The sequence below is a fragment of the Platichthys flesus genome, chromosome 5 (assembly GCF_949316205.1).
Source record: "Platichthys flesus chromosome 5, fPlaFle2.1, whole genome shotgun sequence".
Taxonomy (NCBI): Eukaryota; Metazoa; Chordata; class Actinopteri; order Pleuronectiformes; family Pleuronectidae; genus Platichthys; species Platichthys flesus.
Genome location: NC_084949.1, coordinates 633,118 through 661,003, shown reverse-complemented (window position 1 = coordinate 661,003; position 27,886 = coordinate 633,118). Strand labels below are relative to the sequence as shown.

At 40.9% G+C, this 27,886-nt stretch overlaps 1 protein-coding gene across 2 annotated transcripts; it reads left to right on the top strand.

The window, feature by feature from the left end:
• The first annotated feature begins 195 nt into the window (after positions 1-195).
• patl1 (PAT1 homolog 1, processing body mRNA decay factor) lies at positions 196-27,236 on the top strand. Of its 2 annotated transcripts, XM_062387566.1 has the most exons (21): positions 201-290; positions 2,455-2,574; positions 6,319-6,424; positions 7,795-8,034; positions 8,172-8,432; positions 11,521-11,609; positions 13,441-13,521; positions 14,268-14,468; positions 14,748-14,849; positions 15,761-15,847; positions 16,533-16,753; positions 17,721-17,865; positions 21,266-21,383; positions 21,487-21,584; positions 22,117-22,176; positions 22,276-22,421; positions 22,538-22,697; positions 23,684-23,809; positions 25,799-25,890; positions 26,465-26,614; positions 26,826-27,236. In XM_062387566.1, the coding sequence occupies exons 2-21, from the start codon at positions 2,572-2,574 to the stop codon at positions 26,845-26,847; spliced, it is 2,508 nt and encodes an 835-aa protein (XP_062243550.1). In that variant the 5' UTR covers positions 201-290; positions 2,455-2,571; the 3' UTR covers positions 26,848-27,236. The 2 variants fall into 2 exon arrangements, with proteins under 2 accessions (XP_062243549.1, XP_062243550.1); XM_062387565.1 differs by lacking the exon at positions 2,455-2,574 and having other exon boundaries at positions 196-290.
• The last annotated feature ends 650 nt before the right edge of the window (positions 27,237-27,886 follow it).

Here is a 27,886-nt window from a genome sequence, read left to right as displayed (position 1 = left end):
GTTTAAAATCTCTGAGACACTTCATTACTGTCATTACAAAATAAAAGTGATAACATATAATGGTAATTTATATGTAGTTAGTACTGACATCTCTTTCAACTCTTCAACAAGGAAGCGCGCAATTCAAACCAAATAGCGACACCGCCCCTGTCTGTGCCTAGATGCGTGCCCGTTCACGTCGCTCCATGACGCACGCCCAAGTGGACGTCTCGGCTACGTCACTTGCGCGCCGCCTGGTTTCTGATGCACTTCTTTTCCCGAAAGCCTAAAGATAGATGTTTCGATTTCAGGTGAGCATCGCGTCCCAAAAAACTCAATTTCTCTTTTGTGAGTCTTGGTTGTTATGGTTCACTGAGATCAGGCGATTATTTTAAACCGCTGCATGTGTTTTTACAAGGTGTGTGTTGTCTATTGTTTATGCGCCTGCCATATTCAATCCGGTTGGCGGCGGCCTGAGAAGCCGCTAGACTGCCTGGCTGGTGACTTGAGCCGCAGGGAAAGGGAGCCGTTTCTCAACATTGGTGCCAAGATATTGGCTTCTTGTTTCATAAATAATTATCTGGTGTTAGAAAGCAGTCATAATCTCATCATAGACCGTATCATGTTAGTCTCTAGGGCAGCAATTTTAAAACGACGTGGGTCCTACTTGATGTAACGTCAGCATTAGCATTTTCGGCTAACGGCTTTGCCTGCTCCCTTCAGGGTACTAAAGTGTCAGGGATAGGAGGTCCTGGATTGTATTTACTTATAATATTTAATATTGTACAGACATAATGGAGCTAATAACGTGTACACACAATGCTTTATAAGGTTAATACCTCGTGTTTGATGTGCATCTGCATTGTCTGAGTGAGAAAACACGCTCGCTAACTGCAGATATGACACAACATGAATATTACGTTAGTTTGCTGATATGTTGAGGTATGTCCAGAGGCTCTAAAGCAAACCTATAATTTACTCGTGACAAACATGAGTGTTTAAGGTAAACAGGATTCTAAACTCTTGGCATACTTAAGCGCTTTAGCTACATCATGCTACAGGGAAAGTTTTCATCCATCCGACTAAGATATTAATGGAATCTAGGTAATAAATTCAATATTACATAGTGTTTTCATCGGCTCAACCCCACCCGTTGGTTATATGGTTAAATGTGATAGCGTGAAACCCCATTCAAGCAACACCTAGGCACGCATGGGCCGAGCATTCATAGTTAAGCGTGAGTAAATGGGAGCCGCGCTGCTATTACACCTCCGAAACGCTAGAGGCAGTAGAGCTTTTTTCTGGTGTTGAGCATCATCCGTTTTCTGGTCCACTTATTAACAAATTCTCTGGCCTCTCTGTTTACTTCAAAACAATGGAGAGAATTTCTAAGCATATCATGTTGTAGTGGAAACTGATGGAGTTTAAAGTTCAATCATTTTTTCTTAAACTGCACTGAAGAAAATTAAAACGTCTGTGTTTGTTCGTTCACCTCAATTCAGCTCTGCAATTCTACCAAGCGGACCAATCCCAGCTCTTGCTGTATGCATCGCCATGCCGCCTTCAGACAATGATTCATTGACAGAAAACCCAGACAATGATCTGAATATCTTTCATTTTTCTCTCTAAGGCAGCAGGGCACCATTTGATTGGACAAATATGTTGACATGCAGAGCGGGAATGCATGGCAGTTGGAGCACCATTTATCACAGTTTTTTTCAACTTTTGCGATACATAACGCGCATGTTCATGTTTTCACCTATTCATTTTGGATATATTGTGCAGCCCTATATAACATAACAATTTTAAGAAGCAGATGTTAAAACTAGTAATTATTTAATTTAGCTAATGAAACGGATTACATAGGTGCCAACAGGCGCGGACTAGAAAAATAATTCGGGCTAGGGAATTTGACTCCCTTTTAAAGGCCAGTCTTTTCAAGCAAAGCACAAGTAACTCATTGCTCTCTGCCATCTTTGCAGTAATGTCATTTTTGTATATTTCCAAGGGCTTTTACTTTGAAATTCTTCAACATATTGTCATGATATTGTCTTGGTGACAATCTGAGGTGGTGAACTGTTATTTTGTTGCTTGAATTGAAAGGGATAGTTTCCCTAAAGATGAAACAACACTCATTATGTACTCACCATTATGCAAATTGGGGGTGGGTGAAGTTTTTGAATCCCCTAAACACTTTTGGAGTTTCAGGGGTAAATAGCATTGCAGCCAAATCCAAAACAATTGAAGTAAATGGCGAGCCCTTCTTCAAATGTAAAAAGTGTCCGTAAGACCCAATATTCAAATTCGACTTGAAACAGCATAATTTACACCACGTTTTCAGCCTCGTAGGAAAATGTCAGTTGAAAAACACGTTGTAAATTACCTTGTTTCGATTAATGTCGGGACTTGCGGACGCCTGGATGACACCACATGAGTAGTATGGAGGCATTTTATATTTTTTTCTGTTTAATTCAGTCTGAAGAAGAGGACAGCATTGAGTTCAATTTTTTCTGCTGGAACGCTGTTTACCCCTGAAACTACAGAATTGTTTTGTGGACTGAAACACTTCACCCGTCCTCCATCAGCACTATTATGGTGAGTAGATGGAATGGATGTCAATTTGTCGGTCAACTATCCCTTTATGTCATTGGAATGTGATAATAATTAATTTGTTTTATTGTTTGTTTTTATCCATTTTTGTTATTACTAGTACTATTACATTTGTCTTTTTTTGTGTTGTCTTTATACAACATATTCCGAGGATCATACGACTCACTGTACTTCTCCACTTCAATTATTAATTTAATGTCATCCATGTTGAAGAACTTCTCCGCTGTTTGCTCTGTTAAATGTCGGGTGTCGAGGGTAACTTACCCTCGACACAAGCCTCGACACAATCCACTCAAGCCTATGTGGAGAATACGTAGCCCCCACTCTATCTTTTTTTATCTTTATCACTGCTTGTGTGGCTGTAGTGGATGGGCAGAGGGGGACATTTAATAATGTCATTGGTAAAATTAAAACTCCAGGACAAAAGAAGGGGAATTCAAAATATGGGATGCATATCTGATCATTTATATCATATAAAATATGTCATCAATATCGTTTGAAATAATTTTTTTGTGTGTTTCCTGGCGCGATACGCTCGCGTCAAGCGATCGCTGCACGGCGCCAGGCAGCCTTGGCGCAGCACGGTGCTTCAGCCTCCGGTGTGACCCTCACAAAGGTTTAACATGGGAGTGGATGAGAGCCACCTGTTATTTAAGGCTTGAGCATCCGGTGTGAACCCGGCGTTAGTAAATAACTCACAATGCGTCGCTTAACATATGTCACATACTACGTTGCTCTGATTAGTTGTAGGTCTATCCAATGAGACAAGAGGCATTTTTTCCCTGGTTCGGTTGAAACACGCCCCATAATCACAGCCCAATGGAGCGGTATCAGACTCACATTCTGACTAGAATTGTGAGTATGACAACGTCAGGCTAAAATTCTTTTACAAAAAACTTTGAATTTATATCTGTAGTTTACAAACCATTAGAATATTAATGTTTCTTGGGAATAATTTACAAACGTGTCCTTGACACTGGTTGTGTTTATACTTGTAGCCACACTTTAGTACTGCCTCAATTGTATCTTATGTCCATTTAACTGATGCTTGTGTAACACAAAAGTAAACCAAAATGTCCCAATCTTCAACACAAGAAATGTGTCTGCAGCAATTTAGGGCTGCAGCTATTGATTAATTTAGTAATCAAGTATTCTTTTGTTTTAATTTTATAAGAAATTATTTTGCAGGTGTCTGAGTGTGTCTGTAGTTGAGTAGAGTCCACATCTTGATGCCCCCCCCCCCTCTTGTTAGACACTGACAGACAGCTGACTGAGTAATAACTGAAATTACAAACAAATAAAATATGCTAATTGCCTGTTTGCAGGGATTTCCCCAGAAGCATTACTTCCCTATCCACAGATCAACACTTACTAGCGGTGGAGCTAGAACCACCGGACGTTCTTAGTTTCTTGTCAAAGCCCCATGAGACAAATTGTGATTTGTGAATATGGGCTATACCAGGGGTGGACAAACTTTTTGACTCGCAGGCCACAATGTGTTCTAAAATGACGGAGGGTTCGGGCCAGGGCCAGATCGATGGAGTGTTTTTGTGAACTAATATAAATGACATGGAAAAAGAATTACATGAAAGGATTTGGCCTTTAACGAGTAGCAAAGCATTTATTTGCAAGGCAATTTAACAAAATCTCGCCTTCGTAGAAAGGCTTGCTAACCTTTGCTATTTTGAATGCCAACAAAAAAATTGGCTTGGTAGTTGACACTTGAATCGCAGTTTGTCGGTGAAAAAAATGTTGCTGAGTCTGTAAATTAGCCGCCAACCTCTGAGCCATAGCCGACCATTCTTGCGTTGACTATTTGCTAATGTAGTTAGCATGCTTCATAGCAAAGTGATGGCTGATGTTGTACACCTTGAAAACTGGGACAGCTTCTCGGCATATCAGGCATAAAGTGAAGGGAAATCAGGTGCGCTTTCGAGCCCTATACACCACACTCCCGGTCAAATTTAATTTAGCTGACGTTTTAATTCAAAGTGCCTTACAATAAGTGCATTCAACCATGAGGGTACAAACCCAGAACAACAAGAAGTACAATTTCATAAAAAAATAAGCAAAACTACAAAGTGCCATAAGTAAGTGCCATTGAAGTGCTACTAAATTGTGTTTGTTTGAGTTGCTGTAGAGCAGTGGTCACCAACTGGTCGATCGCGATCTACCGGTCGATCTCGCAATCTTCACTGTCGATCCCGAACTCTCTGTGTGTTGGTTGTCTGTTGTTCACATGTCAATGTGTCCGCTACTGGCGGAAGAGATACTGGTTTATCTACTGCATTGCCTTAGAAACAAGTTGGTTTATGTAACACCAGGACACTACGGTATGAAGACGCGCATCTTCCAATCTGTCGATAAAATTCAAAGCCCTGTTGGAAGAAAGGGAAACGCTAGAGGGCTTCTACTTTGAAACGGATTCGGGAGTGTTGAAAATATGTTGTGTCATATACAGATAACCATTGTGTAGAATAACCAGATGAATAAACAAAGTGATCTTTCATTTGAGTTTTAATCCTTATCTGTTGAAATTATGTCACAAACTTGCATTTTAAAATGTTAAAACCTCCTTCTGAATGCGTTTCAAGTAGGGATGGACATAATTAATCGACGATCGATTAATTGATCATTAAGAATTTCGTCGAGGACATTACTTTTTCATCGAGGAAAACTATTGCATGTTCACTATGTGTCGGGAGGGTTGGAATATCCGAGCTGCCCTGAACGCAGCACAGCGAGGACGTTAGCAGCTGTAGCAAGCAGTCTGGTGATAGCCTCCACTCCGTAGGTCAAATAGGTTGGTTACCACTGTACTAGAGTTTGAGACATGTAGCGTAATGCGCAACAGACTTTATGTTGGTCTGACTGATTGTATTAGCTGATGAAAAAGCAGCCATGTGCAGTAATATAAAAAATTTTGTATGTTAAGATTAATACCTCTAATTGACATACAGAGTGCGAGTGTGTGTGATGTAAAGCCTGAAACATGCTTCTGCGTTTTCACGGGCCCGTAAGCGCAAGAGCCCTTCCGGGTCCCTTACGTGCTTATGTATCCCTCCTTACGTGCTGACGGGTGTCGACCCCCTTTTCTAAAATTTACGGCAAAGCTCCGCAAGCTCACTCAGCCCGCAAGGCTGTGATTGGTCTGCTCTACATCCCTTCTGGAGCTGCATTTCCGGTTTCATGCCCCACAATACCGGCAGAAATCACGGAAGATTTAGAAGAACGAATATGGACCAAATAGAAGAGCACTTGGCAGAAGATATCCGTTAGTATGATCACTTGTATAACCTGTCACTGACTGGCGGATTTGTCCGCCAGAAAAAGGCTACGAGGAGCCGCAGTGGCTATGTAAATAAACAATCGACGAAGAAGAAAGAAGGCGTCTCTAAGGTCGTCTCGACAAAAAGCATTACTCCGCCTAGTGTTCTGGCGCGGAATTGCTTTGTAAGACGCGCAACGGTTGGGGAAGCATGAATGAAAACGAGTCTTGCGCCACAGCGGCGTGAAAAGACGCAGACGCAGTCGCAGAAGCATGTTTCAGGCTTAAGGAGCACCAAATACATCGTTTTTTCCTTTTTTTTGCGAAAAGTCTATCACACATGTTGATATTGCGCTGACTGGGATACGGTTTTTTGATATATCGTGCAGCCCTATTCTGCATCCCTACCACCTTATTCTCACCCTGTTTCTTCTTCCCCATCTTCCCTGCTGTCTTTGCAGTCCCTGGATGAAGACTGTACGCTGGAGGAGGAAGATGTGGGATTGGCAGCAGAGGAAGATGAAATCGACCAATTCAATGACGACACCTTCGGAGCTGGGGCCATCGGTAAGTCTCAAATAATTAAATTGCAAATGTGTTTACGTTAGGTACTATTCTTAAAATTTGTGTGAAGATTCCGTGTACCTCAAATACCTAAATTTGTGTCTGCTCATCCATTTTTGAATTGACCCCTGGTTGATAAAAGTAAAAATTTACTCTGTGTGCACAGTGCGAATTATGGTGACAAAGAGGAATGATAAATTACTGACAGAGCTGCTAAAAGCTGTAAAAGAAAATTAAATATTTTTCAAGGCCCAAACTCTAAGTGGATATAGTGGAGCTGTGCATGGCGCCCTGGTGTCTGCCCCTCACTTGGTGGCTGTGTGACTTCTCCCAGCTGTGGAGCATTGTGCCTTCTCCCAGCTGTGGAGCATTGTGCCTTCTCCCAGCTGTGGAGCTGTCCCTGGTCTCTGCATCCTTAGCAAGGCACTGTTTATGTTTATCGCAAGTCATATTGTCAATGCGATATTAAACAACATTATCGCATATCTGCCTAATATCATGCAGCCCTACTATTTACCCCTGAAACTTCCATAGTGTGTTGTGGACTCAAGCACTTCAACCAACCCTCCATCGACATAGTGTCACGGTGATCTCAGCTTGAGGGAATATCTTGAAATTTGGCACAAACATACACTTGAACTTGGATTTCATTTTAACAGCCAAAGGTTAAGGTCACTGTGGCCTCACAAATTATGTTTACGTTTTTTCATGAACATTATATCTGATGATCCGCTCAAGGGAATGTTCACAGTGACCTCACGTCCCTGTGAATGTGATATATTAGGACTGCCCATAGGACATTTCATAAAATCATCTAACAATTCACTTAGACTCACTGATTAACTAATTTGAATTTGGTGGTCAAAGGTCAAAGTTGTGTTACTAACCGAGCTAACCGGGCTGGTGGAGCCCGGCTAGCGTTAGCTCGCGTTTATTTCAGTCGTAATCCCATTCGACGCACTCCAGCGTATCGTTTCTGAAATAGAAGAACCACAACAAATCGCAGGAGTTGTTTTTTACAGAGTTTTTGGGACGGTAGACATGCCAGATACCCAAGTTAACGTGTAGAAGCAATACAAAAGTGGAATTTTCATAATAGGTCCCCTTTAATTTCAGATTACACTGAGACATACTATTTAAATTTCAATTACAGCAGATGAAATTACGGTGTTTGAAAAGTTTAAAGAAGATGATTTCAGCTGTTGGTTACTGTCGTTAACTACAAGATCATACTCATTTGTGAATTTGCCTTTAGGAGACTAAATTTATAAACAATTAAAGGCTAATCTGCCTTTAAATAGCACAAGTTTGCATATAAATAATAATAAGTTTCTGTCAACCAATCACACTTTTTGCGTCTTCTCCTTTTACAGATGATGACTGGCAGGAGGAACACAAACGCCTAGCAAACCTTGATGATCGGGATGGGCAAGGAGCCGAAGGAGGAGGAGGAGGAGGAGGGGGAGGAGGAGGGATGGAGAGAGAATCAGATTTAGGAGGAACAGATGACTCAACCTCTTCCCATCTCTCTACATATGCAGGCCATCATCCCCTTCCATCATCTCTTCCATCACTCAACTTCTCCTCGTCTTCCTCCGGACTGCCTCCACCAGGTCAGTCATGTGATTAAAAGAGATTAACCATCAGTGCTAAATTGATTGGATCACGACAGAATTGCTGGCCAAATAATGTGATTTTGGCTCTGACAAGGAGCACAATAATTCAGACTTTGGAAAATCTATAATTTCAGATGTTGAGGATCGAGGAGGGGAAGGTGACTTGGCAGAGTCCCTGGCCAGACTCATCTTGGAGGCAGACCCAGCCATCGCTGGGGTCGGAGCCACTGAGAGGCCCTGTCAATCCCTGAGCTCCACAGCATCCACCCATACCACTTTCCACAGGTTGGATCAACCCAGAGTCCTGCCGCAGCACTCCATCCCAAATCCCACCCACTCACATCAGCCTCCACAACACCCTCAGCACCAGCTGCCTACTGGGCCCTCCATCTCAGGTGACAATGAATGCAGTACTTTACTTAAAATCGCCTTTGTGCATTCACATTGTGTTTTGTCTGTTTGTCAAGTTCTCATCAACCCAGTGTCACAGAATACCTTGTGGGATTTTGTGCAAATTCGGCATAAATATTCACTTGGATTTAAAGATTAACTGATTCATCTGTAAAGATTCTCAGTAATCCAGGTCATGCTATATCCAAGTGCGAAAAGCATATTAACCTGTTCCCGATCAGCCCGACTGCGCCTATAGGTGCGCTGTTTTACCAATCAGCATCAAATAGTGTTGTTTACAGAACTGCGTCTTACAGCTAGGTACTAATGCAACCTATCGTTAGAAAGCTAAGATTCTTCTGATTCCACTGATTCTGAGCCATATCAAGATCCGGTCACCACTGCCGGTACAATCAACGTCTCAGTCAGACCTGAAGTAGAAAAAAAGACGATTACAAAGTCGAAGCGACTCACCTAAGCAGCTTCATATTAATCCACAGATCAATAACATTCCAACAAAAACAGTGTTGGTACATTGCCAAAGGTCCAGATGATCCAATCCAGTAACATAATCAGTCCAAAATACACTATTACATCAAAGAATAGCCACTGTCAGCTGTTGCATAATGTCAGCGCAGCCACCTCCTCCGTGTAAACTGGGAGGTACTCTCACTCGTAAACAAAGATCTCCAAATGGTGGATAGCCATATCCTGTTTGTTCAAGTGAGCTGTCAATCTTAACGTGACCCAATCTGAGCTGGCATGGGCTGTCCACAGCCTGCAATAGCCAATGAGGCATCTTGTTATTGGAAAGAGCCTGCCCCTCTTCTGACGTGTAAAGGCTCAGCCAATTGCAACCGATTGTTCTGATGACTGGCGTAACGTTTAGCCAATGAAATTTCCCAAATAATGATGTGCTGTTTGACGGGGGGGAAAAAGTAGACACCATGCAGAAAATTGTGCAACAGTGTCCACCTGGTCCCAGAGCGTCGTGCGCCCCTAGTTTCGTCCCCGTAGTGACTGCTACATGTTGCTAAAAATATTAAAGATGTTTATATTTGTATACATTTTAAACCATATGACCTGTTTTGTCTCCTTTATATAAAAGTATGATTTTGAGTGTAAAATTGGCCTTTTTAGCCTAATTGTTACCATGGTTACAAAAGGTCTTTTGGAGTCTCCAAATGGCCTTTGTGGAAATTGCCTAGACGTGCGCTTAGGAAAAAATCTGTCAAATATACATTTGCTGTGGTATTGTTATCATATTTTCACTTTGGCTAGTCAAGGCTTCATGCTAGGGTCCCATTGTGTTTTCCAGCTCATAAGTCCCAGCAAGAGTCATCTGCAAGCATCTGTTTATTAAAAAATATTCTGCCGGAAGAAAAAAGAAACTTCTACTTCAATGTGTGCCAACTGCTATTACTCAATGCCAGTTAGGGCTGAATGATTTGGGGAAATAATCTTATTGCGATTTCCCCCCCCCCCCAAAAAAAAATATTGCTATTGCGATTTAATATGCAAATTTTTTATTTTAATCCTTTTTCCCCCCCAAAAAAAACATAATTAATGATTTAATTAAGACCGACTCAATTAGATACATTTACTGTACAATAGCCTTTCCCACATTTTTATTTAACTGTTCATTACAGAAACAAGAACAACAAATCGGTGTGCATTTAAGTTATTTAATCAAAGTCATTGTAACTATAAACACAAGCCATGCACTTTTTAAAACCTGTGTGCAAAATTTACCATCTTGATAAAAACATTTTTTTAATTATAGGTGTCTTACTGCTCCCAAATCAGTAACATATCAAAATGTATTCCGTTACAGAATACAGAATACGTGCCTAAAAATGTAATCTGTAACATATTCCGTTACATTAACTAATCTGAGTAACATATTCTCAATACTTCTCATTACTTCCACATTCACATTGCATTTTACAAGTGTAGGAATGCGGCATTGTTATAGTCAGTGGAGCAGTAGCGGCCTCAGCAGGAACACCCCCATGCTGAACACCTCCGTCTTTCCGATGTGCATGCAGGTGACCGGGGGACCCCGTAGCTCGGCTTGCTTTTCCGGGGAGCGATTTTCAGGTCCGCCGCCTGCACCGCGGTCACTAGCGAGATGAGCTCACTCTGTGTGTCCGCCACGTCGGTTGAAGACTTGAGGCCCCTGTAGCTGATGCAGGCTTGCTTAGTTATCTTCTGGTTAATAGGAGTTTTGTTGTCCCGCGGCATTCTGGCTGTGGGTGAGGACAACAGCCCAGTGCCCTACTCTCTTTCGCACGTTTTAATCGCGCACGTTGCGATTTAGAAAATCAAGTTTTATCATATCGCGATTTTATCGCAAATGCAATTTATCTTTCAGCCCTAATGCCAGTAGCACTTAGAGTGATTCTGACTGTTGGGGGGGAAGTTCAGAATGTTACCTTTTCAAAAGAGACCAAGATCATGCATGTACTCCAAATGGTTCAAGAACAGCTTTCAATTTAATTTGGGTATTCCTCAAACAGGCGTTTTAGGCGAATCTCACCCGCCTCTTAAGAGGTTAATTGATTCAGTGTTATTGGTCAGGGGTCACTGTTACCTCATAGAATAAGCCTATGGTCATATCCCAAGAATTACACACAATCCCATTTCAACCCTTCTCTCTACCTCATGCTTTCAAGGGTTATCTTGCCCCTTGAAACGGAGTCAGAAGGGGGGGTAGTGGTTGAAATCTTACCCTACGAATTAGGACAGCACTTCAAGAAGCCGTTACATCTTCAGTAGTCATTGCGAAAACCCGTCACATCATCAGTAGTCGCCAATGTAACCAGATTCAACAAAAGTCATTATTAAAACCCAGCAAGTATTGGGACAGCCTGCCCCTACTTTGAAAGTGCAATGCTCCCATCTAAAACAACACGCATAGGTAATCCAATAATTCACTTCATTTTGTTCAGTTAAATGGTGCAGTGGTGTTATTGTTTATCCCTGATTATATCTTCTGTTTTGTCAACATATTGTTCTTGGTATTACATTGCTATGTAGTGCTTTTGGTTTACCAAAATCTTCTGCATTCTAATGAACCCTGTACTACTCCAGGAATCTCCCTTGGTCCTCCTTCAACATCAATGCTCAGCTACCAACAGCAGCAGCACATGCTGCGCAGAGGGTCTGCTCCAATCGCCCAGGTAAGCTTTCGAAGGCCCTGTTCAGACCTGGTATTAACGTCCATCCTGAGAGATCTGATCACAAGTGAACAGCACAATTCACACATAAAATCTGTCCTGAATGTCTCCTGTGACCACTTGTGATCGCATCACACTTCACTTCTTTATATTCAAATAATCATGTAAGTTATATGTGTTTGTGATAACCAAATGTGTTTTTTACCCAAATATGGCCAATGACGTTGCATTTGTGTGTGACAGTGTGGGTGTGTTGTCATGAAAGAGTGGGCTGAATAATATAATAATGTGTTGCTCAGTGTTGATATTGTTGCGGTGACCACAAACAAATCCGTGTTTGAACTGGCCACTATGCATTTGCATTTTAACAGCAAAAAGAATATGGCCACTTGCTCTCTTCAAATGTGATCTGAGTGATCAGATCAAAGGATGCATCGAAGACACAAATGGGTGCGTTCAGACTTGTATGAGTGATATGCCTTGGAGCAGGGCGGCTGTGGCTGAGGGGTAGAGTGGTCATCCTCCAACCTGAAGGTCGGCAGTTCGATCCCCAGTATGACCCATCTGCATGCCGAAGTGTCCTTGGGCAAGATACTGAACCCTGAATGGCCCCCCCATAGAATAACAAAGTGCTGCGAATAGATGCACTGTATGAATGTGTGTGTGAATGGGTGACTGTAAAACTGTACTGTAAAGAGCTTTGAGTGGTCATCAAGACTAGAAAAGCGCTATATAAATACAAAACCATTTACCATTACCATTTAGTAAGAGCTGAACGGTTGGGTTTCGATCACTCGGGACATGTCAATAGGAGCTCTGAACAGGGTTCACCGACTGTCATTAGCTTTTTTCAGACATGCGATGAACTCTGGAGGAGGTGTACGTATGAACTAGTGTTGCACGATATACAGATACTAGAGAGGTATTGCACAAGCCGTTAAAAAACGGTACCATACCTTATTTTACTAGTATCTGTACTTTATGGAGCACAGCGGCAGGGGAATGGCTGCATAAATATCGGTACTATACAGTATGAAGCGGTGCATCTTCCGCTCCTGCAAGTATTTCACAATTTAAACAAATGAATGGATTCAGTCAACAGAAACGCTGGAGTGCTTTTATTGGACAGATAAACATTGAAACTGTACTGAAACATACTTTTCTCTGTTGTGCTCTGAACCGCAGTGGAAAAAAAATAGCAAGACACGAACCGAGTACAAACAAGAAAACACTTGAAAGATAAATTAAAATTTTAATGAGCATGGAAATAATTAACATACAGTAAATTACATTGTACGTCTGGCATTTCAGCTAAAACCCAGGATTAGCCTTCACACTACTGGTAGCCTCACAAACTAATTAGGCCCTCTGCCAAGCTGCGAAAGCAACCCAGGAGTTTTTCAAGGCAAAGAAGTGGAAAATTCTACAATGGCGGAGTCAATCACCTGATCTCAATCCAATCAAGCTTGGATTCCACTTGCTTAAGACAATTTAAGACAGAAAAACAAATAACAACTGCGGTCAAGGCCTGGCAAAGCATCACAAAGGAGGAAACCCAGCATCTGGTGATGTTCATGGCTTCCAGACTTCACACTAGTCTCTCAATGGTCCCACTGCATGAATTAACATATCTTTCATACAAAGTGTTTTGATACACATCAGGTGTTTGCAGTGTTTTCTACAATGTTGAACATCATACTATCAGATGTATTATATTTGATATAACTGTTTTGCCAAATAAAAAAAAAGCACTGCATTAACAATGATTTAAAATAATTTGTGTAAAATCCTTTTGTTTGACTTGAATTTGGCTTTAATTCTTTCTCACTCTCAGATGAACTCTCACAGTATCTGGGAGAACAATATGGGGTTCGGGCCGGTCAGTGTCACCCCAGGACTTATCACGCACATGGAGGTAAGGGTCACTAACTCCTCTATTTCTTCTTCATCACTGTCTTGTTGAATTTCTTTTCCTCAGCTTGTGTTTCAAGGCTTGACATGTGGATGTTCTCCCCTATGAAACATTAAGGAGCACAGAACAATTATTAGGGGCACAAAGGAAAATGTACCAAATATTTTGTTTTTCCTTTAGAATACATGTTTGAGGAGACATTATATAAAAACATACTAGAAAAAGTTAGGTTTTTAATTGTCTGCCTCCAGCTTTTTTAGGCTCTGATCCTCATCTCAGTCCTTTCATGAAGTTATCTGCTGTTTTTGATCGTTAGAGGGATTAAATTAAAATTGTAGGATTTCTGTTAATTAGATTCTTGTGACTCATTGTATTCGATTAGTAAGGCTAAAATATGCATTTAAATTTAGAGGACAAATTCCAGGACCAGCTTCCAAGAACATAATCATCTCTGTCGTGATTTCTTGTTCAGGTTGGGGGAATTTACACTCCCGATCATAATCTAAAGACCAGTTAAAAAATTGCATGAATTTGCATTTTGCACTGATGAATCTTAGGAAGGTTCTAAGTAGAGTTTCAAAATGCAAAAAGAAGAAATGGGAACAAGAGCCCAAAAGTTGTGAGCAGGCAATTTATTGAAAACAACAATTTAACTGAAGTAGGCTGTTCATCAGCTGATCAAAAGTTTGAATATCTCATCCCATTTAAAAATGTTCTCATGTTAAAATACCAACTTCTTCCTCTTGCAGGATAGTCCACTAATGTCTATCATCAAAGAGGTGGGCCTTCCTAAGTTACCTTCTCGGGGTAGGAATGATGAAGGATTGGATTTGTCAGAGAGGGTACCCCCACCTCGGTCTTCTTCCCCTGTGATTGGTTCCCCTCCAGTTAGGGCTGTGCCTATTGGGACCCCGCCCAAACAGCCAATGAGCCACAGTCTAAATCATCAGGTATGAAGACAACTGTTACCCTAGTACTACAAAAGGCCATTTAAGAGAGACTCCCATTTCATTGTGACGAGAGAATGATACGGAAGCTCATTCTCATTCACTCAAGCATGACGTTTCTGACTTAGAGGAACCATAACAAACCGGGGGGTTGTTTTTTTCCAGAGGGGTCGATAGACATGCCAGATACCCAAATTAACGTGTAGAAGCACAAAAAAAGTGTAATTTTCATAATGTCCCCTTTAAGCATACATGTGTGCACATCTCTATCTGTATTTGTAGGCGCATCATCCCACAGCAGTTCATGTGAGAGCCCCGGTCCAGCACAGATACCCTCCTCCTTTTCCTGAGCGTCTGTCCCCCAACACCCTCCTCAACTTAGCTGTAAGTTTTTCCTTTATCCTCTGTCCATCCTTTCCTGTTATCCAGATCTGGGTTTACATGAAATCCTATAATGTGCTCAAAGTGTCCTTTAAAGTTTTAATGGCACAACACAAGTCAGTTTGTAATGATAAACTGTGCTTATGCATCACAGAGCTTTTCATAGTGTTCATATTGTGTTTTTCTTAGGGATGGGCATTCGATTAAATGGTCTTAATCGATCGTCGGGAGAATAAACGATTGATTTTCGATTAATCTTTAATATTTTTGAATTAAAATTCACTATTTATAGGCTATATAAAAATGCTGTGAAAATGGAAAAAACACGGCGTGTTTCCTCATTGAGATCTTTATTAGAAGGTGAACAACTCCTGTGGCAGTTAAACAGGATCAGTTCAATTGTTACACTTTAAAGTATGCGCTGCTGTACTCTTTAGCCTTGATGAGCGAGCAGCAGCTAGCCGCTGACAGCTAGCTCGATTTGACGGTTTCTCGACCTCTCAGTCCGGTTGTTGTCACGCCCTCACCCAGACCCGGGTGGGTCTGGGTTCCCCTCCGCGTGGACGAAATTCTTAATGATCAATTAATCGATCGTCGATTAATTATGCCCATCCCTAGTTTTCCTACACATTATCGGTTGCTGATTTACAGAGATATAAGGAGAACTTCCTCGCATCTCTGCTGGTAGCCATGGGTATTGCTCTATGCACATATCACATCTATTTTTTTACTTTTACACTGTTTTTGATTTTATTTAAGAATAATTTTGTGTAATGTAAACTAATTTTCTCTAGATTTCACCCTTTTTCTTTTACTGAATAAAGAGAAAAAATGAGGGTAACAAACTTTCCATCTTATTTATTCCAAGTTATCCTGAGCTATATGTAAAGTTTATATCTACTGATTATGCCCAGAACTCTCCGCTGTGTCGCAGTCCCTTCCCTCCTGGAGTTGTTCCAGTTCTGTCTCAGATTCAACAGGCCAAGCTGCTCAACTCTCAAGTAAGTATCACACACACCCCACACCCTTTCCAGACTCCGGATATGCTACTGACTCACCACTTAGATTTACATGACAACTCTGGAAACAGAATAATACAACTTGTAATGAGTCTTCCTGAGTAATGTGATGAAATGCCAAAGTAATGGAATACTGAAGACTAAAATAATTGTGAAAGAGAAAAACTCATTAATGAAATTCTACGAAAGCACCAAAAGAATTAAGGTGGACTTTATTTTTCTAAAATACACATGGAATGACTGCTCTACTATTTTTAGAGAACTGAAAGCGTAGACAAAAGGAAAAACCCATTCACCTCAAATCTAAAATGAAAATCTAAAAAAATCCAGTCTCATTAGAGGTTGACTGGCTAGGGTTTGTACAAACTCACTCAATTATCAGAAAAGACCCAAATTTGCTGTAGAGAAGTCAATTTAAGAGATTTCTAGGGTCTATGAATATCAGCCATTCTTTACATTGAAGGTGGTAAAGAGCGTAGTTGTGAATGGCATAGACTGCGGCCTCAACGTAATACCAAGGTAAGGCTAGCTGAAGGTCGTCCCCTTCTTGAACTTGTACTGTAAGCTTTATAACTGACACAGGATCCCCACTAATTGAGTAGTTCACAACTGAATCACAACTCTTCCTCCCACACTCTTCATCATCTTGGTATGTGTCTCTCGCCAGGTGGCTGGTTTTGTCCATGGCGGACCACCCCCTCCTTTGTTACCAGGTGGTGGAGTTTTCAGGCCATTCTTCGGGGGCCCTCCTCCTCCACATGGTCACCGAATGGGCCCACTGCCCCCTCATGGTCCCCCTAACCACACGCCCCCCATCCGCCACAACACCACCCACCTCCACCCTCAGCACAGACGCATGCTCACCCAGCGCATGCAGAGCCGAGGAGGGTAAGTGTGTTTGTGCAGCTCGAGCTGCAGTGTCACACAGCACTGTGGTCCTGTATCACCATCAAAAAGCAAATGTGATTCTCAACACGCCCCTGAGCAGGTGAAACATGTAACACTCAACTTGAAAACTTGCCAGTCACCTTTAAGTACAATAAGGCGCACAGCCTGTCCGCAGCACCAACAAGTCTGGGTCAGGCACCCAGAGAGCCATGCACAGCTCCACTAAGTCTACTTACCATGTGAAAAGTATATTTTTACAGTTTTTAGCAGCTCTGTCAGTAATTTACTGCTCCCCTCTGTGTCTATCAATCCTGCTAAGCACTGCGCCATCCGCATCACGCCAAACAAAGGGTTCGCCGACATCTCCTCCAGCTCCATACATCGTCTGAAAGAGAGATAGAGAAAAAGAGTGGGAGGGACGCCGTGCTGCTCTGAAGAAAGATTTCACTAATTTAGAAAAATATCTGTCATTATTTTATAATCACTGTTGATTTTAAGGCACCATTTCAAACAATTTAACATTTAAACTGTGGTGCGTGTGTGTACCAGGTTCTGAGAATTTCATAAATAAGCTACGCATTTCTTTTATATAATCAAACGCTCGCAGTGATGAATTTGACTCCGGACAACTAAACTAAACTCCACAGTAGCATTTTTTCTTGAGGAGGCGGCACAAGATTTGACGGAACTGCCTTGCAATGCTCTCTCTATTCTCTTCTTTCGACAATGATACATTGACGGAAAAACCTGGCAATGTTCATAATATCTAATATATTATCACTGGCAGTAGGGCTTAACCTGATTGGCCAAATGTATTGACATGCAGAGTGTGAATGCATGGCACACTGAGCACCATTTATTGTAGTTCAAGCAGTCTATTGCGATAAGTATAAATCTCGTGTGTTGATATTGCGATGATAATACATTTACTATATATTGTACAGCCCTAATCTCTGCCTCCTTGCAGGGATCATGGCAGGACTGGAGGAGACCGGCACAGCAGAGACCCCTACAGTAATCTGATGACTCAGAAGGAGAAAGAGTGGGTAACAAAGATCCAGATGATGCAGCTGCAGAGTACTGACCCTTACCTTGATGACTACTACTATCAGGTCAGTTACTCACTTAAGTGCCGTTTTAATGATTTTTATATAACCTCAGTCAGTTAAGTGCAAATAATATTAAGGGCTTCAACTATTAATATTTCTAGCATTCAGTTATTTTAATGTTACACACGGAGCTGGAAAGAGAAGCTCCGTGTGTCAAGTGTCATAAATTCCCTTTGCGTCTTAGCATCATCAGGGTTTTTGCCTTGTAATCAATGATACAGGCTGAACTTGGGGTACACTGAGGCTCAAGGTAAATCTGACTTGCTACTGGTTTGTATGGTAGTACGATGAAAACCATGTGGCCCACGCAGTAGATCAGCCATCAATACCTCAATGCCTTTTTTAACTAAACGCTTCCTATTTTAGAACATAGGACAAGTAACGTTCTGCCGCACTAATTAGCTCTAACTATAAGCTTTATCAAAAAGGAAGGTTTTGAGCCTACTCTTAAACGAACAGATGGTGTCTGCCTCCCAAAATGAAGGTGGTATATTATTCCACAGGAGGGGGGCTTGATGGCTAAAAGCTCTGGCTCCTACTCTACTTTTAGAGACTTTAGGGACGACAAGTAAGCCTGAATTTTGGGAGCGGAGTGCTCTAGTGGGTTGATAGGGTACTAACAGCTCTTTAAGATAAAAAGGTGCCATATTATTCAGGGCCCTGAAGGTGAGGAGAAGAATTTTTTATTCTATTCTAGATTTAACTGGAAGCCAATGTAGCAACGCTAATACTGGAGAAATGTGCTCTCTTTTCTTGGTTCTCGTCAGGACACGTGCTGTGGCATTTTTGACAAGCTGTAGAGTCTTTAACGACATACTGCTGGAGCCTGATAATAATGAATAACAATAGTCCAGTCTCTATGTAACAAAGGCGTGGACCAGTTTTTCTGCGTCTTTTTGCGAAAGGACATTTTTTAGATATTACGCAAGTTGAAAAAGACTGTCCTAGAAATTTGTTTTAGGTGTGAGTTAAAGGACAAATCAGGATCAAAGATCACTCCCAAGTTTCTGACTGTTTCATTGGAAGCAAGGGCAATGTCGTCTAGCGCAGCTATATCTTGAGATAATGTATCTCTAAGGTGTTTAGGGCCAAGTATTATAACCTCTGTTTTATCTGAGTTTAATAAGAGAAAATTGCGGGTCATCCAGGTTTTTATGTCCTTGAGACATGCTCGAAGTTTAGTTAATGTATTACTTTGTTCAGGTTTTATTGACAAGTATAACTGGGTGTCATCCGCATAGCAGTGGAAATTTACAGAATGTGTCCTGATAATGTTTCCTAGTGGAAGCATATATAATGAGAATAAAATTGGACCGAGCACAGAGCCCTGTGGAACAGCATGGTTAAATTTTGTGCGCACAGATGATTCATCATTCATTTGCACGAATTGGGAGCGATCAGAAAAATAAGATTTAAACCAATTAAGGGCTGTTCCAATAATGTTAATTAACTGTTTAAGTCTTTGTAATAAAATTTGATGGTCAATTGTGTTGATTGCTGCACTGAGATCTAACAGAACGAGGACAGACACAAGTCCCTGATCTGAACCTAGTGGAAGGTCAATAGTGACTTTTGCTAAGGCTGTCTCTGTGCTGCGATTGGCTCTGAACCCAGACTGAAAGTCTTCATATATATTACTTTCCTGGAGAAAGTCACACAGCTGATTGGCTACAACTTTTTCTAAGATTTTAGACATGATGGGGAGATTAGATATTGGCCTGTAATTGGCTAAAACCTCTGGGTCTAGGGTGGTTTTTTTGAGTAGGGGTTTGATTACAGCTATTTTAAAAGACTGTGGTACATATCCTGAATATAATGACAGATTGATTGTATTAAGTAACGAACTATCAATTAGGGGCAGAATTTCTTTAAGTAATTTTGTCTAGGAATCGGATCTAAGATACAGGTTGTTGGTTTAGAACCTGAGATTATTTTGGTGAACTGATCAAGGGTGATCAGAGAGAAGCTGTCTAAGTAATGGGAAGGATTCTCGGCCGTTTCTGAGATTTCTGTTGTTGGGAGGGTATTAGTGCCAATTGAGGGCAGGAGATGGTTGATTTTATTTTTTAATAGTTAGAATTTTATCATTGAAAAAAAACATAAAGGTATTGCTATTTAGGGATCGAGGAATACTGGATTCGATGGAGGTGTGACTCTCTGTCAGCCTGGCTACAGTGCTGAAAAGAAACCTGGGGTTGTTTTATTCTCTTCTATTAGTTTTGAATAGTAGGCAGCTCTTGCTTTGTGGAGAGCCTTTTTATATTCTTTAACACTACTCTTCCAGTCTGAGATTTTCAACATGGTTGCTGGAGCGCCACTTCCTTTCTAGTTTTCTTGATAATTGTTTTAACTTATTTGTCTGGGAATTATACCACGGACCTAATTTACTATGATTGACATTTTTCTTTTTTAGAGGCGCTATTGAGTCTAATGTTAATCGTAATGAGTCTGCAGAGCTATCGACGAGGTGGTCGATCTCAGTGGAGCTCGGGTTTTTATAGAATAAGTTGTTTATATCGACGGATAATACGTGTTTAAATGTAATTGGAATTATTTCCTTAAATTTAGCTATAGCACTATCAGGTAGACATAGAAAATGAGTTTTTTATCACTGGCATATATTGAATTATTGAAAAATCAAAGGTTATTAAATTATGGTCTGATAGAACTGGATTGCGCGGAAGTACTGTTAAATGTTCAATTCCGACACCATACAATAATACAAGGTGTGTGGTTACAACAATGAGTAGGTTGGTGTACACACTGACTGAAACCAATTGAGTCTAATATCGAAATAAATGCTAGTCTAAGGCAATCTTTATTATTGTCAACATGAATATTAAAGTCACCAACAATAATAATTTTATCGGTCTTTAGGAATAGGTTTGATAAAAACTCAGGGAATTCCATTAAAAATTCTGTATAAGCCCCTGGAGCACGGTAAACTACAGCAAATATGATTGGCTGTTGGTGTTTCCTGGATTGGTGTGGAAGACTAAGAACAAGACATTCAAATGATTTGTAGCCCTGTTTAAGTTTAGAATTAATGATAGACTGGAGTTAAAAATAGCAGCGACTCCACCTCCTCGCCCAAATTCTCTGGGAACGTGTGAATTTATATGACTGGGGGGAGTAGATTCATTATGTTGTTTTTACTGATACTGCTCTGTTGTTGATATGAAATTTACCTTCTCAGAATTATCAGATTTGAGGATTTGGTGAAATAGACATCTTCTGTTTGACATTTAAATGAACTAGAGGGCAGTTTAATGAAACCATTACCGTCATAAATCATTATAATTGAGTTTTAACAATAATGCCAACAATCATACCTTGCTCAAAGTCCTGTACTCAGTTTTAACATTGGATGAGAATGTTGAGTGTGTTTTGTGTGTGACATTAGAATTACTATGAAAAGATGGAGAAACGGCAGGAAAGAGAGAGAGACAGCAGCAAGAAAGAATACACCACCAAACTCATCACACCACAGGTTGCGAAGGTGGAACACACCTACAGACCAGGTAAATGAAAACAGAGCACACCTGAATATCTTCTCTCCATATAACATCACCCACATGGACACTTGAAACCTGTATTGAATCTTGCCTGGTATTGTGTCAAAAGTTCAGTTTGCAGGATCTCTGGGTAAACTAACGGTCTCTAGTGTCAACAACCCCCGCAAGATGATTGATGCTGTGGTGACCACTCGCACAGACGACGAGGTCGGTTTGCATATGAACTGGTTTTCTTTTATTTTGAAGTAATTAAGTCTGTTCTACAGTGTTTCCTGTGGAGGATTGGGGCAGGGAAATTTGCTGTACATGTAAATAAATATATATGCACATTGATTCAGTTAAGGATAACTGCAGCAACTAAGGATATGTCATTGTAAAACCCCAATTTCGCTTGGATATTATGGGTTGGAAAATATAGTCTTTCAATCGATTTCCTATCGAGGGCTACGATTCAATGATAAAACAATTGATGCATCTTATTTTGATATGTATTTCTATATTTTATTTTTATTAGATTTTTTTATCACTGACTTCTTGATGTGTACGTCTTCACTTGCTCATGATTTGTGCTTTAAAAAAGTACTTTAAACTGTTACTGTCATGACCAGTGGTCTGTAATTTACAAAATAAATTTTTATAAGGTCTTCCCCCTTGGCAGCATTGAGGTAGTACTGTGGCCCTAATTAAAAACTTAAAAGTTCTCCTGCTCATTCCTGTCTTCCTGTCTGTCTGCCTTCAGGAGAAAAGAGAGAAGCAGGTTTGGAATAAGAGGCGACAGATCCTGTACACTGTGGAGAAGGTATGAGAATGGCTGTGCATGTAGAGACGGATACAACCCTTGATCCTAAATACACCTCTGTGACCCATTTCTTTCCGTCTATCCAACCCTGTCCTACAGATGTACAGTTTGCTGCTGGAGGTTCAAGACTTTGAGAAACGTTTTATCCAGGCCCCAGAGGAGGACAGGGAGGCTCTGCTGGAGCAGCATAAAACCAACACAGTGCAGCTGTGCAACTCTCTGCGAGAGAAGGAGTGGGATGATAGGTAGGATGGAGAAATAGATTAAACATAAGTATAAGAACACCTGACTACAAGAGCTGCACATAGAAGTTCTTATATGTGAATTACAAACTAACTCTTTTTCTATTCCTCTTGATAAGAGTAAGTGATGAGCGATGTGTGATGATCATGTCAGTGAGGAAGGGCAAGCGGCTCATATCCAGGCTCCTCCCCTTCCTGCCCTCACCCCAGGCCACCGCCATTGTCATGGCGATTGCACGCAACCTTCCTGCCCTGGCCAAGAAGGACAAGCAGGACCAGGTAATGAATTCAAGATGTTCCTCTTGATTCTAATCAAAAACAGCAACATTCCTTAAATATGATTGGTAATGGTGGAAAAGTGTCTCTGCTATAACCTAAATAATAGTAATATGATGTCCCTTTTTATTAAGAAAGTGCTTTAAAAATATTATTGACTGTTACTGCTATTGTGTGATGTAATTTACAAAATGAATAAATAAAAAAAATCAGGCTACAACAGACAATCATAGATTTAGACTTGTGTGCTGCCCCTCCTGGCGCCACTGCATTGGGGTGCATTACTCCTCTAATAATAACAAAAATAACTATTTGCATATCACTTATCTAAACAAGGTTACTAAGTATTTCACACAAAAAATCCATGGCAAAATGAGGACTGAATTATAATAAAATAGGAGTTCAGTTCAATTTCAAGAGCCAGATCATAAAATAAGACCTTACATTTATAGAGACCAAACTGGTCCCACAATGAGCCGCACTTAGGCGACTGTTGAGAGTAATTGCTGAAAGAAAACTCTAGCAGAACCAGACTCAATGTGTGTGTTAATCTGCCTCGACCGGCTGTGGTGCTCTAATCACTAACACGTAGAACTGATCTTTATTTAACAAAACTGCTGAATTCATATTTATGCTTCTGGAAAAACTGGGTGTTGCGTCTTCTGCAACAATGAACTAAAACATTGCGTTCCATCATATCCTGTGGGAAGAACATCTTTTCTGTCCCCAGCCTTTAGGTTTGTGTGTGTCTGCTGGTCCCTGTTGCTATTTACACAAACTGATAATCATGTGTATTAAGTTATTTATCAAGGATGTTGGATCATGAATCTGTATCGTTCCGGTCACTTTAACACTGATGTCCTGGCTGTGTGTGCAGTTTTACCTGCATTGGTGCACAGTTGTCCATGTCCGCATCGCGATGCATCTAAGAATCCAGAAATGCTCTGAACACATTAACCTCTTCCACTCTCGGTATGTATCCGTTCCAGGTGCTTTGCTGGTTAGTGGAGCCCCTTTCTGCTGTGATCCAGTCACTCTCCAGCTCCGCCATCACAGACCTGCTCCAGGAGCTTCAAGGCAGCGAGGGCCAACTGGCCACAGTACTGCACAACAAGGTACACCCAGCAACTCAATAACTTAATAGTCAAGAAGAAAGAACAATGACCATCTGGTCAGACTGATAAATAAACCTCTTTCCATATGTTGTCCAGTGATTAAGCTTAACTAGTGGTTTAAATGTTGCAATGCAACCCCTGCAGCCAACCTCAACAGGACAAACCCTTTTCCTCGAGTCATGTTATTTTGCCTCAGACGCCATGTCTGTATACCACAGCCTTTTTCTCTCTTTTGCTTTATCAACATTATCCAGGGTACTGAGAAATTGTACGAAGTAGACAACATGCAGGGTGTTGGACCAGAGTACCAAGTCTGTTCTCAGGGTGGTAGTTACAATTTGGGGGGGGGGCTATAAGCAAAATATTTTCAAATCTCTGGGCTGCTCCAGCTGACTACTCCTGGTCAGCGAAGGAGACCCTCTCTGTCCCTGTTCCTCTTCTCGGACAAATGGTGTCTGTGGATCTCCACTCGATGTTCAGGATGGCAAAGCATTGGTAGCAGTTATCTTCGTTTCAATTGTTGCTGGCAGGCATCTGAGTACTTAGTTGTGTCTTCACGTTTACCTACCCTGGGAGAGACCTACTTTACAACCAGTGAAGTTTGGTCTGAGGGTAGCTGGAGTTGAGCATAGTAGGATGGATCTTAATTTAGCCACCACTGTAGGTTTTTGGATTTGGGAAGGACGTCATAGGTTGCTTTAAGCAGGAACTGATCCTCCTTGCTTCCATTTCTCACAGACTGAGTCTGGATTGGCAGAAACGTTGCCTTTGTCTGAAACTTTTTTAAATATTTTCATCGCTGTATTTGTCAGTGAAACTCTGCTTGAATAATGCCCCCCTTGATTTGATCGTCAGTCATTGTCTGAAATGCAGCATAAATACTTTTTTTGCAGGCTAAGGGCACTGAAAAAACAAACTACATTTCCCATAATGCATTTTGCATTTATCAGAGAATTGCAATGAATTTCACGCGTCTTGAAAACTATGACATATAAAACGTAAAATCGTATCCGGCTCCCAAGTAGGCTGCCTGCAATTGTCCCACACTGGCTTAGGGGTATGGCATCCGGTCTAATTCGAGATGGAATTTGTCCACCAACATTGCCTGCATGGTAAAATATGCCATGAAATTGATGACAGAACTTTTCATCTGTATAATTTGTCAGAATACAGCTATACCTCAGAAGACAGTAAGAAGGAAAAAAAAGATTTGTAACCTTTTTAATTGTTAATCCGAGAGAAAAAAAATACTATTTGTGCTGCTAGAAATCCAGCTGAAAATGACATGCACTTAGGGCTTCACATTAAAAAGAGGGATAATTTCAATAACATTTTAACAGCATTAAAAATTGGATACCGCCCAACCTCGTGCTGCAAACCAATGACACATGATTACAGTCCACTCTTAAGACTACAGAATGATTCAACACCTGTTTTGCTTGAGAAATAAAGACATACTTAAGGCATTTTGTTGTTGTAGAGTTGATTGTTAGGTAGCTAGTAATTACGGTTTTGTGTGGTCAGAGCCATGGAGGGAGTGTGTTGCAATCAGAGTTATGTGTATTGTTAACTAGCCACAGTTAAGAATTACTATATTTGTGAGCTGGGGTTGTACTGGGAGGGAGAGGAAATCTTGAGTATTAAGAGACAAACAGCCAGTCAACACTTCCTGCGTAAGACTCTAAGGTATTAAGTTTTGCATCTTCTAGTCCTGTAATAAAATAAGATCCTTGTTAAAACAAATAAATGGAGTCAGTCAAAAGAAACGCAAGATGTTAACACTTTTGTTGTGTCATATTCTTCAGATAAACATTGAAACTGTGGTGAATCAGAATTTTCACTATCTGTGAACTATACATGTAGAAATAAGTGAGATCTTGAATTTCTGGAAGAGCAGCTGAACCACACTGCTCATGCAGGCAGTGTGGACACACACGCACACACACAAACACAAACAGACATCACACCTCTCTGCTTGTTTCTGTCTAGTTTGGTGTGACACTTCTGTATCTGATCCTGAGTGAAGGAGAGAAGATGCAAAGTTCAGACCCCAACTGTCAACTCATGGATGACAATCGATGGTAAGTTATTAATGCTGTGAAATCATTGTTAAAGGGGACATATTATGAAAATGCCACTTTTGTAGTGCTTCTACACATTAATTTGGGTATCTTGCATGTCTACCATGTCGAATGGGATTACGAATGAAGTAAACGTCATATTCACACCATGCCCATGTAGGGAGTCTCGCTACATGTCTGCTGCTACCAGTCAGACATTTAAGTGGCCGCATAAACAAGGGACCCCCGGAACACCTCTAAACATTGACTCAACAGTGTGGAAGGATGCTGCTGCTGCGCCAGCTCAGGCTCTCACTGCGGGGCTGCGCTTGGGAGCTGGGGTTGTTGCAGCCCGGCTCACCGGGGGGGAGGGGCACTCAAAACAGGTCAATCTGAGGGAGGCTGTTTGAGACAGGGTAAAAAGGTGCTGTATTAAATGATCCTTGTGGTATTTTGACCAAAATATGTTAGACATTTCAATAAGACCCCAAGGAACCATATCAACTGCGGTAAAATAGGCCTAATATGTCCCCTTTAATTAAAATTGTCCCTATTCTCTCTCTTACACACACACTTAACCTCTCTCTCTGTCCAGGACTGAGTTGGTATTTGCTGTGACAAGGGAACTGCTCAGTGTTCCCTCCTCGTCCCTCTCTCCTCCCCTCATTACCCCTGCCAACCTGCTCTCCCTCTTCTCCCGCTATGTCGATCGGCAGAGGCTGGAGCTGTTACAGAACAAGTTACAGTGAGTTACATCAACACACAAGCATACAAGGTGACATACAAATGTTAAGAAACTGGTTGTACTGAATAATTCATTGTTTTAGCTTTAAAAGAACTCTGAATCGTATATGGTATTAATGTTACTTTACATGTCTTTTTTTTTTTTTTTTTTAAACTTTACTTGGGTGATGTCATGAATAGTAAACTAATAATGTGTTCTTTGCCTTTCCCAGGATCTCTTCATTGTCCAGGTAGAATTTACTTCAGACATCAACATGAGACCTTCCCCTGCTGATGCAGACCTTTCTGTTTGCGTGTAAGAGGGAATGGCATGAGTGAGTTATGAGGTGAATCCATTGTGGGTCATTTTAATCCAGCGGGGGGTGGGGGGGGGGGTGTGTGTGTGTGTGTGTGTGTGTGTGTGTGTGTGTGTGTGTGTGTGTGTGTGTGTGTGTGTGTGTGTGTGTGTGTGTGTGTGTGTGTGTGTGTGTGTGTGTGTGTGTGTGTGTGTGTGTGTGTGTGTGTGTGTGTGTGTGTGTGTGTGTGTGTGTACGATTAAAAATTAAATCTGCATTTTAAAATATCTTGTTTGAATTATGCCTGTCATGAACCTTCAAATTAAAAATATTTCTATTATATAAGAATGTGGACTCCGGTCTTTCCTAAACATAATCATTATTAAAGTCTTGGTCTTGTGTAATACGGCTGGGCGATATGACTTCAAATCAATATCCTGATTCTTTCAAACTTTAACCTTGATTACGATTAATGAATGACTTTTTGTAATTTGGCGCATTACTCAGTGTCGTTTAACAAGTGACTCTGCTCTTCTCCTCACTTACACGTAGAACTGATCTTTGTTACAACCTGTTGAATTATTAATTTTGTTCCTGGATAAACTAAGCAGGGCCTCACTTCGTTTACAACAATGATGTTAAAATACTGTGTTGCATCACAATCTGCGGGAAGAATCATCTTCATGAAGCCACCACAGAATCATGAATCCGTATCATTCCGGCCACTTTAACCCTGATGTCCTGGATATGTTTGTGACGTTACCTTGTGATGTACAGTGGGTACAGAAAGTATTCAGACCCCTTTAAATTTTTCACTCTGTTTCATTGCAGACATTTGCTAAAATCAAAAAAGTTTGTTTTATTTCTCAATGTACACTCATCACCCCATCTTGACCGTAAAAAACTGAAATGTAGAAATTTTTGCAAATTTATTAAAAAAGAAAAACTGAAATATCACATGGTCATAAGTATTCAGACCCTTTGCTCAGTATTGAGTA

Coding starts and splice junctions, on each gene's coding strand:
- patl1 (XM_062387565.1), top strand. Junction 14,850..15,760: donor ACACCCTCCTCAACTTAGCT/GTAAGTTTTTCC, acceptor GATTATGCCCAG/AACTCTCCGCTGTGTCGCAG. Junction 22,177..22,275: donor TCCTGTACACTGTGGAGAAG/GTATGAGAATGG, acceptor CCTGTCCTACAG/ATGTACAGTTTGCTGCTGGA.